The sequence below is a fragment of the Ceratina calcarata genome, unplaced genomic scaffold (assembly GCF_001652005.2).
Source record: "Ceratina calcarata isolate Rehan_Ccalc_2016 unplaced genomic scaffold, ASM165200v1 scaffold43, whole genome shotgun sequence".
NCBI classification, from domain to species: domain Eukaryota; kingdom Metazoa; phylum Arthropoda; class Insecta; order Hymenoptera; family Apidae; genus Ceratina; species Ceratina calcarata.
In genome coordinates, this window is record NW_017166721.1 from 3935 (window position 1) to 21381 (window position 17447).

Below are 17447 nucleotides of genomic sequence, written 5' to 3' on the forward strand. Positions count from 1 at the left end.
CGGTGAGCAGTATGTAAGCCTCTCCCTGGGTACAATTCCCTATTTAAAGAATCGTGTCTATTTTAACGTTATTTCTAATCTATACCTTTTTCTCATCGTCAGGATTCCACAATTTAGTCCAAAATGAAATGTTACCACTATCTCCGTATATTTTCGTAAGTACTGTATAATCAGATGTATTTCTTGTAAACGTTAGGCAGTCTAATAAAAATAAGTATCGATGGTAGAATAATGATCGAAATCTAAGATGTACATGAATGCGATACCTTTATCGTCGCAAAATGGAATATCGCAGTATTGTTTCTGAACGAATTCAAAGTTTTCTTCATCGACGTAGCACCATGGCCCGCCCACATCGCCCGAAGGATTTCTACAAAAGTTTTCAGCCTTCTTACGCGATCTATCGGGAAAGTCTTTTTCCGTGAATTTCATACTCTAAAAGTATCAAAGAATTTTAATTACAAAAACTATGAAATAGTTTTTGAACGATTTTAAAAATTGCGGAGAATTTAATATTTCGTTTTTTTATAGAGACTTGTTCACTTTCGAGTCCTGAAGCTGATATCGCTTAGCCCATGATTTACATTTATTCCCGGTTGCAGTTATCTCTTTGGTACCTCCATATTCGGATCCCGGTCCAGATAATCTACACTCTGATCATTTATAACCAGTTTTGATATGTAAACGAGAAACTGAACTATTAAATACGTGCAAGAGACGAATGAATAATGAAGACCTCCGAAATTACATAGTGGTACATCGCACTCGTCGTCTATAAGCATGCGATCCATTGTATAACACCATGGACCTCTACCATCACCCGTAGGATTTCTGCAGTAATTTTTCGCAGCCTTCATCGATTTCTCCGGAAAATCTTTATCTCCTATATCCTTATTAATCTAAACGATAATTAAACCAAAAAAATGTGACGTATATTCTCTTTGCTAAATTTCAGCGCTTTTTAAACAGTACCATTGAACTAGCTAGTTAAAATCGATACAGCACCTCGTGTACTGGCTCTTCCGTGTACCATGATTGACACCGTACGCTGCCAGCAGTTTTTGCTATCGTACCTCTATATTCCATTCCAGTTTTTGTTAATTTACATTTCATCAGATCGGTCCGTGACGCGTTACGGACTGCAACTTTTTCGATACGACGTCAAATTTACGAAATATATTTTTTATTCGTTTGGAAAATTGCATAAATCGCTATTTAATATACTCTTAATGAATCAGTCGTAAGTATAATATTAAACATGCTTACCTTTTTGACTATTAGTTAACAGTATTAAATAAAATATAATTATGAGGTTATACATCGGGGATAAAATGATATAACAGTATTATACTTAATAAATATTATATAATAACTAAGCTTTCTTAATATATACTAAATTATTATTCACGTTTCATTATTCTCTTTATATATTTATTTCATTTAAATCTTCGATGCACATTTCTTGTTACATGTAATACATTTTTAAACAATTGAATAAATAAATCATAAATATCCTATAGGAAAAATGTCAATACTCATATACATAAGTACTCGTATATTCTCCGACAACGCGCAATGGTTCTCATCCCCATAACATCTAAGCACCCTCCGATCTAAATTAATGAATCAGATACATGTATCATATACATCTATATCTAATGCGATCATTTAGTTCGTAAAAAATATATTACGCTCGACCTCAACCAATATAAAGGAACAACGTCAACAAGATGATTGACATCGAATTTAATAAACAGAGGAACGATTACATTCAAAGTTCCACATATTTCCTAAGAATAGCTTCTAACAAGTTAGTACAATCAGATTGCATTTAATTGGATCCTATTCGTTGTACGATAATTATAAGAACAAACAAACCATCCACTTGTTTTCCAAAATTTCAAGTTCCTTCTATAAAATATAGGTTTCTCTCGTTAGGATAAACCGTACGGAAATATATGTATATGCTTCTATCTGTTTTTGATTATTTTATTTTTTTGTTTTTCTTCCCTTTGGTTGTACACGCACGCTAAGTACAGTGACGCAACAAGAGATCATGTTTGCTTCAGGAACTAATGTTACTAAACTAATTTGTAATACACACACATACATATTATAAAAGAAAGTGAATATAAATAAATTAAATAATATTTTATTCCAATCTTCTTATCATCAGTCTTCCCGTTTATACTAATTATCAATGTTTCGTTTATTATTATTGCATTTGCTCTTACGTTACTCCGTTTGAACTTACGATCATTTAAAGGTCTCAAAAACCCAATAACAGATTTTGTTGCTTAGTTGTTCTATTTCCGAAAGCAGTAATTAATGTATGGTATATAAGTAAATCGAATAAAATTCGAGAGTATATGAGATTATGACATATGATGTATGTAGTACATAAGAATCTCGAAACGGTCATTTCGTCTCAACGATTATCGAAAACTGCGATGTAGCAATGATATATTTGTATCAAATTAAGAATTCTTAACGTAACGCAAATCCATTAAATCTGTCAAAGGGATAGCAAAATCTTAAAACAAACGTAAGCTCAAACACAGCAACGTTAGAAAACGTGCAATAATAACACATGACGATTGCTAATTAATCTAAAGTTTGCAAGATAAATGACAAGACTGTAATAAAACAAATAAGTAAGTAATATAAAAAGAGTGATATAAAAAGAGTAATGTTAAAATAGTACTGTAAAAAAAGTAATGTAAAAAGAGTAATATAAAATGAATAATATAAAAGAATAATATAAAATAAGTAGTACGACATGAATAATTACTTATTCATTTTTTACTATTTAGTAATTATTCATTTCGTCTCATTAAATATATGTATGTATAACAGGCCTTAAACCATAATAGCTCGATATAAAACGGTTGAACTCGGTAAGAAAAACGAGAGAGTAAAAATAAAATAAAATCGACGACGGAACGATTTGTTTGAAAGAAGGTAATCGAATTTCTGTTAAAAAATAGTTAATGTTATTTTTGTATTTTATTCATAAATATTTATCTCTACTTCGTAAGCTACTTATTTTGTACGAATTTCCTTTTATATAGAGCTATAATGTTTTTCTGCCTATTATACATTTAAAGAGACGAGATCAGCTATTGAATAATTTTATCTCTATCTTACGAGATAGTCAAAAAAGATAATAGAATAAATCAGTCATGATTTTGTCTTAATTTTCGTTATCACGTCATCATTACCAACATCCATGCATTTCCGAGAGTATAACTATAAAATAGTTTTATCCCGCCTGACGGGTACGTTCGCACGATATGATTTGAAATCGAGATCTCCGTTTCTTTCTTTCTCTCCCTCCGGCTTTCTTGTTTTGTACTTGGCACTTAAAGTGAAAAAACCCGAAGACTCGAAAGGAACCTATGCGGATTTCTTTATTATTTTATAATATATCAGTAGGAAAATATTGCATCTAGCGCTCTTAATCACATGACCCTTAAACTATTTGCACACAAGTGTACCCGTATTACCAAATTCATGAATACTACTAACTCGCAACGTGAATGCGCGCATATATGAGCTCAGGTAATAGTGGCCGGAAAAATGCTCGCGTATATGCGTCGCCGTTGCAAATAGTTTAAGCGCATCGCGCTTACTTTTAAAATCCGAGGTAAACAGTTAATATCCTATTCACGATAATTAGAGCGAATGTTCATTCTTTAAAATCGTCGCGCTCTCGCCGTGTAAGATATTATCGGTTTTGTTGCATTTGTTTGCAATTAATCATGAGGTATTTTAAAATTTAATCAGATCGTTTTACGTATCTGTAGCGAGTAGCGGTCGGAGATGCATTTAGTTTTATCGTTGCCGAATACCGACCGCTTAAAAAATGAGAACTCGATTATTACCGAAGTCAACTACCGCGATTCGACCGTCGGGACATAACGCGACTCCAGACGGACGGTCCATCTCATTGGCCTCTGCTCCGAGACTGCCGAATCTACATTTCAGGTTGCCCTTTCTGTCGAAAATTTGAATCCTATGGTTCCTCGAATCGGCAACAATGACGTTACCAATGCCGTCTATTGCTATACCCTGCGGTCTCAGAAACAATTTCCCGGAACTGGGAGACTCGCATGGGAATACTCGAGCGTGTGCGAACTTATAGTCAATTGTAAGCAATTTATGATTGTTAAAGTCCGTCGTGATTATGTTACCATCTATATTAAATGCCACGCCGCGTGGAGAGTCAAAGTGTTTCCACATGTTAGGAAGATTCTCGTAACCATATTTTCGGAGAAAAATGCCATCGCCACTGAAAAGTTGCACCCGGTGGTTCCTGGTGTCAGACACGATTATTTGGCATTGACTGTTCACCGCCACGTCCCAAGGGTAATTAAACTGACCGCACCGGTTGCCTTTTTCTCCGAAAGCCATTAGAAAGAATCCCTCCATGGTCAATATCTGTAAAATAAAAAATTCAAAAATTTTATGCATATTCAGGTTCAAGCTTCGAGGTAGAATTTTTTTTTTTAATAGAAATAAACCAATTACCTGTATACGGTGGTTGTCCTTGTCAGCAACGATGATACGTCGGCGGGCGTCTACTGCAACTCCAGCTGGTCTGTCAAACTGACCTGGACCTGTACCATGGACGCCAAATCTTCTTACGAAACTTCCATTTTGTGTATAAATTTGAATACGATTATTCGACCTATCTGCGATGATTATATACCCAGATTTGTCACAGGCGATTCCCCACGGTCGGCATAATCTGTTCTCGGGGTCGCCGTCGTTACCGATTATCACTGATGCTGTTAACGGTACGTCATAGTTCCCATTTAAATGGACAGTCACAGGAAAAGTGTTATCGAAGGTGCTTAGTGGTTCCGCCGGCATTGGAGGGCTCGCGAGTGGACGTCCGATGAACACTTGAGAATTGCCACGGCCCCTTAAAGCCCTTCGATCTCCTATAGCACCTGGAACTTTTTGAATCACCCTGCCGAAGTTTTCTAAAGCGCTCAGCAGAGTTTCCTCCGAACATCTAAAAGAGATACAGCAGTTCTTCCCTTGATTAGAGAGATGCTGGAACTCTTGACGAATTTTCATCATCTGCAAATAAAATAAATAAGTTAAGCGTACTGATTGGACCCCGGACTTTATGGATTTATATTGATAAATACTGAATACGCAGGAAATAGAACTGTATGGACATGTACAGAATATCAGAAGTGAATTAAATAATAAACGTTTAAATACCTCGGCCATTGCTGCGTCTTTCATGGCTACGAAGTTCAAAGGATTGCTGTGTGGAGACGACTGTAGAGTGTCACTGAGTTTGTTACGGATCATGGTAAGACGAAGAATTCCACTTTTGAGTCTTTCCTGCTTCTGTTCCAACGCAGCCAATTTCTCACGTTTCATAGTTTCGATTTGAGTCAACAGCTCTTTTTCTCTAGTCTTCAAAAGCGTGGTGATTCTCCTTATGCCGAAGATCACGTCCGTGTTGGCTTGTTTAGATTTCTGGTCTAACATATCAGTCGCGCTCTGTGAACAAATATTAAACAAAATATTTGTAACATACACGAAAATATTGATTGAACGAATACAAAACTTTTTAAAAATTCTATAGATTTTTAATTACCTGTACCCTGTTTATCTTTTGTTCAATTTCAACATGTTTCTCTCTGACTTTTTTTAAGGCTTCTCTCGCTCGGCCCTTTGCTTCTTTCATGGCCATTGTAAAAGGCACTGTGACGTGTGTCTGGTGAGTGACATTGCATTTATCGCAATAACACTTACTACAAGTATAACAGTACATCTGTGCAACATTAGGATGTGTTCCGCAGGGAATGGGTAGTTGTCTAAGAGGCGAATTTGGTGAGTTCAGAAGGTTGGGGTAGATGCCTCGGAGGTATTCACCTTGGGGGCCGAACTGGAAGGTTCGCTGAAAATTCATTTTTAAATGATTAAAAATCTAATGACTACATCTACTTGAGATTTGATCGCTTACATAGTACTGGGTATGAGTACAAACATCGCAGTCTGCAATCCCGCAAGACATGTGCTGTTCCATCTGTGAAATCCCATCAAAATGCGGAATGTTGAAATAGTCGTTATCCACGGCCTCGACTAGAGATTTTACCACTGAGTTGAAGTCCAATTCGTTGGGAGATTGAAAGTTGCTTTGGGAGTTCCTGCTGCTCCTCGAGGTTCCTGGCGAGCTCGCATTCGAATAACGGGAGTACATTTGATTGAACATCTGGTATGAAAAGTTAGAGTTTCAGGTAATCGAATGATATTCTTATTTCTTTTTTTTTTACAAATCGTATATTACTTGGTAGGGTACAATAGAACGTTCCACCTGCTGATTTTGTTCAAGATTGTTTCTGAAGTAACTCGCTCCGACATCGATGCCTTGTCCATGATACATTCTTACGTAGGTAATGAATTCGAAAAGTTCGCCGATGTTTTAACTTGAAACAAAATCGAATTTAACATTGGCGACTGACCGACTCGATAACAGTTTATTTTAATTCATTTACGTATTACGTCGCAAGTATTTAAAAAACGGTGTAATAATTTAATTATGTTACGAGACACGTTAGAGTACGAGAGTTCTTTAATTATATCGTAATCGTTCGTGGGCGTCAATGGAAGCGTATTTTAAACCGGCGCGGATTGCCACTTGTTCCAGTTTCAAAGGCGGGACACCCCTGCGTAGCTGGTTCAAGGTCGTGCGAGTCATGAACGGGAAAGAACTGCGATACCCTTTTCAGTTCGGGGATGGAGAAATGGGGTCCCGACTGCTGTTGATGAGTCCGCGGAGATATCAATAACAGTGGGAAAATCGATGCGCGTGCAGGAGTAGGGCGTATAAATTATATTAATTTAGAATTCTCAAAGTTGGAATTTTAATTAAGGAGACAGTTGCTTTCTCTTCATTTAAGTTAATTTAAGTTTCTTCCCTATTTGTTGCAACGGTAGTCAACGAGATGTATTTAGCTAGAATTTATTAAATTACGAACAAGATTTATTTCAATTTCCTCAGTTTTAATTAAATTTCAGAATGTAAATGGAAAATTTCGTATGAAGGCGACAGTAACAATTTAATGACAACAAAATTTATTTAATTACCACGTGTGCTTTTTTATATTATCCACTACATTGACATTCAAATTGAATTTCTGTTACTTAATAAGTATATACAAAAACTGCGTGTGCAGATAATATGCAAAATGTTTCATATACAAATCTGATCCAGGTAAGATTAATTCAACGATAAGTAATCTCAATATAGATAATTGCGTAAAAATTCCGCAATTCGAATAAGAGCGAATTATTGTAAATGTTACTATCAAGCAGAAGCCTCGAAGTCTGTAATGCGAAAATTATAGTCGTCGATACTGTCTACCTTCTTTCCTATTTGTAAAGGATCACTTTTGGTAAAAATAAAATAAAAGGTCGAGGGATAGGCCAGTAAATTTTCAAATAATATAATTCAATAAATAAAAGAATTATTTAATACGTAATTCGTTAGCATTTGAACGGTTGTGAAAACGCGTCTACGGAACGATGAATTGGATAGGTTTCCGTGCGAGAGAAATGGGCGTGTATCGCATGGTGTCGTACGAAAATCTTAGGCCTGAAAACTTTTCCCTTTTCCGCTTTCCCAGCAGCTGGTCCGTAGTAGTTAGAGGGTGCTATCCTTGAGATCGCCATGGCGACCAAGGTCAGACTTGCTATTCTTCTCGAGGGTCGAAAAGAAAGAGAAAGTGAAGTGTATGTCTTGCTCTGGTAGGGTTTTAGGAATTTCGGTATTACAGGAATCCTAAACGTGGACTTTGAACAGCCACGGACGGTACTAGATACATATTTGCATTAAATAAGCTGAGTTTTGAATATAGAAGATACCGAAATGTATGTTAATACAACAATGTATCTAAAATTAACGTCTAACGAATCTGTGAATTTCCTTCTAGATCGTGTATACAATTTTTTGTATACATTTATATAAATTTGAATTTGTTCTCGATCGGGCAGAAATTGATGGCATACATTGTACTTCTAAGTTTACGTCAATATCATGCCGTTAAGAAATGTTCGTCGTTGTAAATACTTTCGTTCTAGAGTGCCTTGAAAAGGGCACTTCTATATAGGATACGAACACATTTACAGACGAATTTAAACGAACGCGTTCGACACAGTAATAACAAGGGTGACTTTGCGATCGTCATAATTGTCATTCTAGTTTGCGTAGTTTTCTCACAATTATAATAATGGCGTGGAACCGGCCGAGAATCAAGGATCGATGCGACTTTCACTTTCACTGCGAGTGCAACGCTCTCCCATTCATATCCAGCCACCCAAAACTAGAACCCAGCCTCATTTTTCTTTAAATCGTGGCGCTTACGCAAACGTTCAATAATCACAATACTAGATATCATGTATTAACATAGCTAAATACCTTAGAAAGGATGAGATCCTCCTTCAAGTGCCTTGCTCAAGACGTCGTAGATTCTTGGTCAACTGATTTTATTTTTTAAAACAAGTACCGATTGGGAAACTCGAAGATCGTATTTGTATAAAAAAAATCTCTTTGAGATTTAATGTTCGAGTAGACTGACGATAGACTGAACAGAACGGTGATCCGTTCGGAGCAGGAACGCGATATTAAGTGTCGATGGACGCAAACGACCGCGAGCCGACGATCCAAACCGATCTCAACGAATTCAACTAGTCAACTGACACTCGATGTCCCGTAGCGTAGCAGTAGCACCCATAGCACCCTTTGCCCCTTCCTCTAGCCGGCAAGCTCTACCACGGATCCCGCGCGGTTCCACCAGGCAAGCGAGCTTTCCTCCACCAATGAACAGACTGCATTTTTACCCCCATCCGGACCAGCAATTCTCACCCCCGCACTACCCACGCTTTTGAACTCAAGCTACCTACACAAAAAGTTTTTCGTGCCCCGACCATCTCTCTCCGTCAACTTTAACTCCTCTTATATCTGGCAGCGTGAATTCGCGTCGAGAGAACAATTTTTCATACACATCGCATGTAACAAGCATATAATGAAGATGTGTGACCCATGTTCCATCACTTAGTTAACGCGTCATACGATTGACCTTTGAACCCTCGACGCATCGGGCATTTAAAATTCAAATCGTTCGCAGAGACGAAGGGTCGTAACTACGTCAGAGATGAGCGTAGCTACGTGGAAGTAGCGGTGCGCGAAGATATGTATCCATATTTAACGAGAGCGAATCCGGTCGAGCGTGTTACTCGCCAGGTGCAGAATAAATGAATGACAAAGCCTGCTATACGTGATTCTCCGATACATATTGGGGATGATGCGATTGAAATACAGAATTTTCACTCGGTCAATATTGGACTGTACTCTCATTGCGAGTAACACACGTAATCCTCCTGTATCGTTACGTATCAATGTAGACAAACCATTGTCGCGTCGGTTGTTTCGTATCATTGCGTATCAGCGTAGATTAACAGGCGTTGCAATTTTTAGTACTAATCCTCTCGCTGTTGAACACGTATGAACTAATAATAGAGAAGAAATATAAATAATGAAAAATACTCGTTTTCATTGGTGAACATTATAAATTCAATCGACAGGAAAAGGGTTAAAATTGACTTTTATCGTATATGCGACACCAGCTCGGACGCAACGCTGATACGACACAACACGGATCGACAAGTAATGATTTTCGATTATGGAAGATAGAGCTTACCCCCGTGCGGGTGTTCCAGGACGCAGGGAGCCTCTCGAATCGTGGTCTAGCTTCCTCGAAGCTCGTACGTATGTTTGATGCTACGTAGTCTAGGCGCCTATGTGGAGGAAAGGGTTCGATGCCAGGGGATGTAAGGCGCGTGCGTCGCGAAATCATGAATGGAACTACCCGCTCAATGCTGGAGTCCAGCACAGTCATATATAGCCACCCTACTTTTATTTATATCCCTCGGCCAAGGTAGGGTTGATCGGAGGAATCAGGTTTCTAAGATGAAACAGGTGTCAATGACTCAAGCTTTCCCGACAACGATTGCTCGGAATAAAGAACGAGTGACAGCGTGGTCGGAGTCTGCAGATTCATGTGACGACTTTATAAATGAGAATTCTGATCAATGATGTACTATGTAGCTATCAGTACATCAGGGATCAAGTTTGGCGCACCCTTAGAAACCATGCTTTCAAAGAATCATTATATGACTCACGCTTGTGTATTGATTCTTGATGTTTAGAAGGAATTATCGAACGATACAATGTTCAGTAGTTACTTCATCCGTAGAATACTACGCATGTAACTTGCACATTAATTCATGAATGAAACGAACTGTTGCGTTCTCCTTACGTAATACGGACAGATATATGTACCTCGAGATAAATTATTGCATCAGCACCGTGCAAATATAAAATTCGACATAAAGCTTCGAAACATTTGTTTGATATTTCAAGACGCGAGATAAGAATATTGAATGAAAAACGATGATGAAAAGAGATATTTCCGTGGGAGGTCGAATCGTAAGATAAATTGGAACCGCCTCTTTCGCAAGAAGTACATATTTATTGAGATTGTAGTAGTGATACGTATTGTTTGATGTAGGAGGAACGAGGTGAACCTCGGGTTTATGAATGAGTACCTTGAGCTTGAGGATCACGTAGCGGGGCGACGCGGCGCTTTAACGATCGGCCTCCCACCCTCGAGTTTTATCACAGCCTCCCCTTGGAGTTCCTCCTTGGATAGCGACATACCTCTGCATATACAGGATGTACCATTTATAAGATCTGGGTCGAGTTCTCGAGAATTCGTTTTTTTAGGAAATCGAAGTTTAATCCTGCATTTTGAAACGTCGAAAGTGAAAAGAGGCAAAATATTTCTTTCGTTAAATGTCGCGTATTAAAAATTTAACAACGTTATTCCTGATCGTATTAATACTCGTTGTTCTTTGCGTCATATAACAAACTCTTCAAATTGTATCAATTGCGATAAAAGGATGATCGGAATTTTAGCGGAGTGTAAGAGTACACGAGTAACGAGTGGGAGTATGCAATGTGGGTGTAGTTTGAAGCGTAGGCGGATAGGGTTGTAGAGAATATGATCCCATGGAATGTTTGTCTCTTCGATGTGAACACGAGGCAAATGCGAAATTTCCGGACATGTGAGAAAAAGGCCAATTGTGTAAAATAATGCAATCTTGCGTTTTAGAATTAATTAGACAATTATATACGTATTTATGTATTTACTTTAGTGGAACGCTTTAGGATTAATAGGGTATCAAGCACTTTTAAGACCACTGCATAATGAAACTTTTAACAATGAAATTCGATAGACCTTCCGGAGGAACCTAAAGTTTCTACAACAAATGTTTTGAACTCAGTCACGTACGTACAACATAAGTACACGAACTCTCTTATACGCCTGAATTGCTTACAAGAAAGGCAAGAAGTTTCGAGCGATAGTTTCCTTGTTCAAACGTTTCGGTCTCGAACATTTTCCAGGACAGCAGGTACTCGGGAACGGGCGACTCTTTGTAATTTGAAACATCTTGTAGCGGTAGCTAGAAAGTAAGCATCCGTACATATCCGCCCACGCTTTGTGCGAGGGCGTCATGACGGAGGCGTCGCAGGCACTCGCTCCTGCGATAACCTTGGAAGCCACCTACGCGCCGAAAGAGACCATTACGCGGGGGTGGTTCGCCCGTCGACGTTCCAGCCACTCTTCCCGATTTTCCCTCCCCTATCCCGTCCGACGTATTTCCCAGGCACGCAATTTACAAAGCGCGTGCGCCCTATAACGTCGACTCCTAAAACTGTTCCTGCTAAAATTCAAATTTTACATTTACGTCAATACGCTTTATTATGCGTTCGCACGATCGCAGGTTTGTCTGCTTACCGATAACGCTCCTTTATCCTTTAATCCTGGGACCATTGAATGTTTTACAATGAAGATAACACGATCCACACGGTTTTCGATGTGATCCGAAAGTGATTGCTCGTGCAATTTTCCGCGCAGGAACCGAATCCTTGAACTTCGATTGAATTTAATTTGAATTTCATTAAACACTAGAGATTGTGAATTTCGACGAAATTCTATCCGCGTACCGTTAGGGGAAATATTTCAGAAAATAGCTGTTTGTAATACGGTTATTGTGTAGTTTACAAATTACGGTACACTAATTTACGACGATCCCTTGAAACTCTGAGTGCCTTCTGCCAGCTTAAAAATACAAAGAAGAAGGTCACAATGGGTGGTAATTCAGTAAGTGCTGGGCCCAGGCACGGAGAATGTTTGCGGGTGCTATTCCTAACTACTGAAATTTCTACTTAACCTTTTCTCTAACGAAATATAATAATTTAATGCCATTTATTGAAATCAGATTATTATGCTCGGTGGTTAGAAATTTCTCTCCTTGTACAACTGCAGTACGGCAAGCCTATTGGCAAGAATAGAAGGAAACACCGAAGGACAGCAACTATATTAGAATTTCTCCGAAAATACCGTTTAAGTCCAGACCTTTGTTTGGTACGGAAAGGCTTTAGCCGGATATTTCCGAAGCGTAAATAGCCTGGTAATGACATGACCTGGCCAGTTGAAGATTCTCCGGGATCTTCAGAAAAGATTTTTATTACAGGCAAAAATAAATCAAAGCCATTTTTAATATTTTTTTATTATGTACACCGAAGAGAGAAGTCTGGAATTCAGTGTAAACATCTAGAAATATAGAAATTTCCGTTTTCTTTGTAAATCCTCGACCTCTTCGTGTAATTCTACCTGGGTGGATTATGGACAAATGTCAATGATAGGTAGGTACGCGAAGGGTCACTAAAATTTCTTCGAGCAGAACAATTGTACGACTGTTTCCACCATAAGATTGGAAACCTTCTGAATTTTAAGAAGTTACAGGTATATTACATTGTAAGGAGCAGGCTTATACTTATTTCTGAAATCATTAATAATAGAAGAATTTACATCTTGTTCCGCGTTGCACGCTTTACTTTCAAATTATAAGATTAATCTTTATTTAAATTGTTTTTATCCTCGTAAGGTTTTTCATTTTCATCCCAGTTGTTTTCCCACTTCTCTGTTCTAAATATATCCAGCAATAATACTCCTCTTTCATTTATTACTGCTCTAATTTCTCATTGTCTTTTTCTTGTTATTCCGACTCGAATCATATTTCATAGTCAACGAAGACAGGTTCGACGGCATCGAAATACGACGGTTAGAATTCTAAATAAATATCAAAATCTATAAAGGTCGTAAACGGTCGAGACTCGTGATCGATAACGAGCGAGAATGTCACGTGACTTTTCGGGATTTCGAGGGTACATGCGTTACTCCGATCTATCAGTAACTTTGCCGAAATCAGTACAAACATTATGAATTTAGAGACCAAACTTTTCACTCCTGTATAAAAAGGTTTTTAAGTCACAAATCTACTGCGCTCTGGTACTTGTTTCGTGCAAAACAGACTATAAATGACGAAGAAGTACATGAATTCGATAGCTGCGTATCGCCGACTTTTGGCACAGATTTCTAGAGCTTATATTATTAAACGTTATTAAATAATGATAAAAATGGGTTCGATTAAGTCTCAAGAGGAACCTGGCGATCTAAAAATTACCTTATGTAAGGATTTAAAAGTTTGTCACTTATATTTTCGAATTATTTCGTGGGTAACATTGCCACCCTACCTTATTGCTCCGGTACGGAGTTTAATCGTGGCACTATAGTCATCTAGTCGTGAAACGGTGGTACTCATCACTGGAGAATTTCTCAATACCCAGGAGATACTACCCTCGTCGGGGGGTGGCACCTCTCTTCGGTGACCTCGATATTTCCAAGAACGCATACTGATATTTCAGGAACCTGCTACCATTACGTATTGATTTTACGGTTCCTGTTTTACTCTTGAATTGCTAGGAACACGTTGGTTCAACCATTTTCCACTAGAGGCAGTACTTCCGGTACCAAGTGGTAATCCGGAAGTCGCGATGATCCCCGGAAATTTCGAGTTCGATCCAGAATCCCCGTAATTTAGGTCTGTTGGTTTTAAGGGAAGCAGGTATATTGAAAAGTGCAATAAAGAACGCAATGAAATTATTTTAATTTCTCTCAATGCTCTCTCTCTCTCTTATGCTGCCAGAATGGAATTAATTAATTGGAGAACGCCTATATTTAGAATCAATGACGTGAGGCCTGGCTTTTCCGTGGGACAAGCTCAGAAGTCAGTAATCGGATTCGATATCGACAAAGAGCATGGGCTCAGGCACGTTTTTAATCGGCTCTCGACTCGTTAACATCGTGTCTCTTTCACTTCACTGTGTGTGTCGCGCTTTAGAACGTACGAGCTTTCAGATCATCCGGATGATTTTAAGAACTGTTTCCTAATTTCTAATAATAAATTAAAACAAAGATTTTCAACATTCATAGAATCAGCTATTTTTATGGAACATTGATTATCACAGAATTAAAATCCGAGGTCAAGTAGATCAGTCGAATTCGAACAGATCCGATCGCGTCACCGCGTGTTAAAGATATTAAGTATAAAGATTAAGAAAGAATCAAATAATTAATTTATGAGCCGAGAAATATCGGGGACCAGACAGAGGAAAAAGGAAACGTCGTCTTTCTGCGAGCTCTGGCTCGATCGCCAATAGCGTCTCGACATTTTTCCAAAGCGTAGAATAGATAAAAACGTTTCCACGTCTCGAGAGCCATCGCCCTACTGTTTCTTTCGTTACATTGGGTGCTTAGTGAGGGGTGCAGAGAGGAATTCTTCGCGGACTGTTGAAGATGTTGACACCGCGAGCCAAGAACGCAAATAGAGCGGAGCCGGAGCCACGGGTGGGTATTACGTAATCAGTCGAGTAGAATCAGGATCCCGACGTTATGGATTACGGGGCCAAACCAAACCGGGCTGATATTCGGGTTTGGTTCTTGGTAATTCGGCTCCGTTAGACTCGATGTTAGAGCGTCATCGCAAAACACGGACCGCGGCGCGCCGGGTGGACAAACATTGATACCGGACGTATGCAAGGGCCAGGGCCTGTGCGTGTCACCAACACGGACTTGTTCTCCGAGTCCGGACGAATGGGAGCACATCCGCACTCTCTGTGCACACGGGCTGTATCATCCGACTAAACATACTAACGATCGTCGACACACAAACAAACACGTTCCGCAAACGCCGATACCGCTCTATAAAAGCAACGGTGTTCTATACGACCGTACGCTTCCAACCCAACGGTCGTTTCGTCTGTTTCTGTCAAAAAAAAAAAAGCGTATTCACCATTGCTGGGACCAGTCACAGGGAACGATCGATACGAAGTTCAAACGATTATATTAACGAAAGAACGCAACAAGAGTCACAGCGATTGTGTCTTCTCCGAATGTAAAAAGTGTTTCAGCGACGAGCATTAAGTATTTGCCTCTATTGGAAATTGATTTTCTGCACTCAGAAGCAATACGGAACTCGAAGCGAAATCGACGGTATACGCATTAAACTTCATATAATAGCAACCTCGGCAACAGTCGCATCGGAGCTTGTTAAAATGTTACCGCGGTTCTGAGTAAAGCAGGAAAGCAATTAGTTCCCATTTGCAATTTGCAGTGCTGTTTGATCTAGCTTGTACCCGGAGAACGACTTGTAAGCCTTAAGCGCGTGTGCTTAGCACACACCCGACACCTGAATTAAATACAGAATCACGCATCCCTCCGAGCAATTTTGCTCAAAGATCGTTTTGTCTATAGGTATTTAATCGCGATGTTAAACCTCTATTACAGATCATCACGCTGCAAACTGATATCATTAAATGTTTTTTAACGTTGGCTGAAATCTTATTTAAAAGTTGCCGGGAATACGCTTGCAATTAAATGGAAGCTGGATATATTTTTATGGGAGAAATACATGCTTAATTAACGTGGAAATTATGCTGCAGCTCTCTCAAACGGAAAACAAACTTCGGGAGGGTGAAGTATTCGAGGGTTGTTTTTTCTTCTTTTAATTATGAAGTTCTTACTAGCCGGGCTTAGTTTAACATTATCTGCGGATGTATAAATATCCGGGTAAGTTACTTAAGAAAGTTGGGAAATTTAAAAGTTTGCTAACACGATGTGAATTTCCCGTGCAATTTAACCGGATCCATCAGGAACGTGTTGCTTCTGCGTTTAGATTTGAAGTCGTTATTGAAATAAGTTAAACCGACTGTTTGGTCTTCAAAATGTCAAGTCTTATAAAAAATTCAGATAAACTTTGTAATACCTACCGCTAATTACCAATTCTTCCTTTTGCAAGTGTCAAGTATGCAGGGTTTCTTCTTGCGCTGACAATGGAGTTAAGTAGGGAAAGAATAGAGCAAAGCTTTTGTGATTCTAGAGTACACATTACTGAAGTTCCTCTATGAAAGCAGAGGTGAGATTTTTCGGTAAAATCTGGGGCAAGATTGTGCGAATGACGAAAAAGAAGTATGTACGTATATACTTGGCTATGTGTAAAAGACGAGGGAACAAGAACTGAATAAGTATGTCAAGAAAGGACCCCTAACGAACGTTGTATTCTGGAGAGTTATCGACGCCCAAAGATCTGTACCATTTTATTCAATACCAATGTATCCATGTCACTTATTATCATGCAAATTGTATAAAAATTAAAGTCCTCGTTTCGGAAAAATAATGTCTGTCTCTGCTGCATTTATTATATTACTCTACGGCAGAAGAGATTCGAAATAGGAGGATCAAGTTCGTGTAATCTATTAGATCGTAAATTATATGAAACTCGTTCGTGTATATTTTATAACGAGAAATATGTACGTCGCGGTAAATAGGAGATACTGAATCGATGTTAGCGAAAATCCCATTAGACGCTTTAGAACGGCAAACGAGTATCCGGATCTCGGTTCTGTATCGACGAAACATTTGAATACACTCTCGATTACCAACATGTTGCCCGGGACTCGGGCAACCGTGACATCCGCCATTTCCGGTGACCACTCTTACCGCTGCACGCGAAATTTTACGCCCAACAGTTCCGTTTGTCCCACGAGATCGTCAGTTGAAATCCATTGCAGTCAGCAAAGTTTTTCAGGGTTCCTATTCGAGCCAAACGGAACCGTGCTACGTTCCTTCACTCTTGACTGCAAATTCCATTGAAAAGCTTGTTACTTGCAATGAACAAACGTTTCTTTAATGTCCGCGGTTTCATCCTAAATGGGTAGTAAAAATCAATCTCTGTTGGGGTTGAAAAGCGAACTTTGGTTACATGCTATAATGATTTTTCAATAATTTAATGTACATACGTGCCAATAAATATTCCTACGAATTAAGGAAAAGATGTGATTTAAGGATGTATTGGCTATACAGTCAATCCCAACAGTTTATGTGCCTTAGAAAAACGCATTTCCTATAATTAAAAAGAAATCAGACGTCGGAAGAATAATGCTAATAATAAATAGC

General features: G+C 38.8%; 2 protein-coding genes across 6 annotated transcripts in view; both read right to left on the reverse strand.

Annotated features, from left to right (window-relative positions):
* Window positions 1-1321, reverse strand: part of LOC108626802 (plasminogen-like) — a gene marked incomplete at its 3' end in the record, with an annotated part of 4524 nt that extends 3203 nt beyond the window's left edge. The window contains exons 1-7 of the mRNA XM_018027682.1: window positions 1267-1321; window positions 1006-1139; window positions 737-899; window positions 544-653; window positions 267-435; window positions 86-201; window positions 9-39 (exon numbers count right to left, since the gene is read on the reverse strand). Of these exons, the coding sequence (XP_017883171.1) occupies window positions 9-39; window positions 86-201; window positions 267-435; window positions 544-653; window positions 737-899; window positions 1006-1139; window positions 1267-1321 (778 nt within the window). The remainder of the gene's footprint in view (window positions 1-8; window positions 40-85; window positions 202-266; window positions 436-543; window positions 654-736; window positions 900-1005; window positions 1140-1266) is intronic.
* Window positions 1322-2785: 1464 nt separating this feature from the next.
* wech (tripartite motif containing 71 protein wech) lies at window positions 2786-9810 on the reverse strand. Of its 5 annotated transcripts, none has more exons than XM_026815120.1 (8): window positions 9726-9802; window positions 8444-8924; window positions 6314-6452; window positions 5990-6238; window positions 5621-5923; window positions 5236-5523; window positions 4531-5088; window positions 2787-4440 (listed from the first exon to the last, which is right to left on the reverse strand). In XM_026815120.1, exons 3-8 carry the CDS (start codon window positions 6407-6409, stop codon window positions 3859-3861), a joined length of 2076 nt encoding a protein of 691 aa, XP_026670921.1. In that variant the 5' UTR covers window positions 6410-6452; window positions 8444-8924; window positions 9726-9802; the 3' UTR covers window positions 2787-3858. The 5 variants fall into 5 exon arrangements, 4 of the variants coding, with proteins under 4 accessions (XP_026670922.1, XP_026670921.1, XP_017883179.1 ...); XR_003389439.1 differs by lacking the exon at window positions 8444-8924 and having other exon boundaries at window positions 4352-4440; window positions 4531-4619; window positions 4712-5088; window positions 9726-9810; XM_026815121.1 differs by lacking the exon at window positions 8444-8924 and having other exon boundaries at window positions 2786-4440; window positions 6014-6238; window positions 9726-9810.
* Between the last annotated feature and the right edge of the window lie 7637 nt (window positions 9811-17447).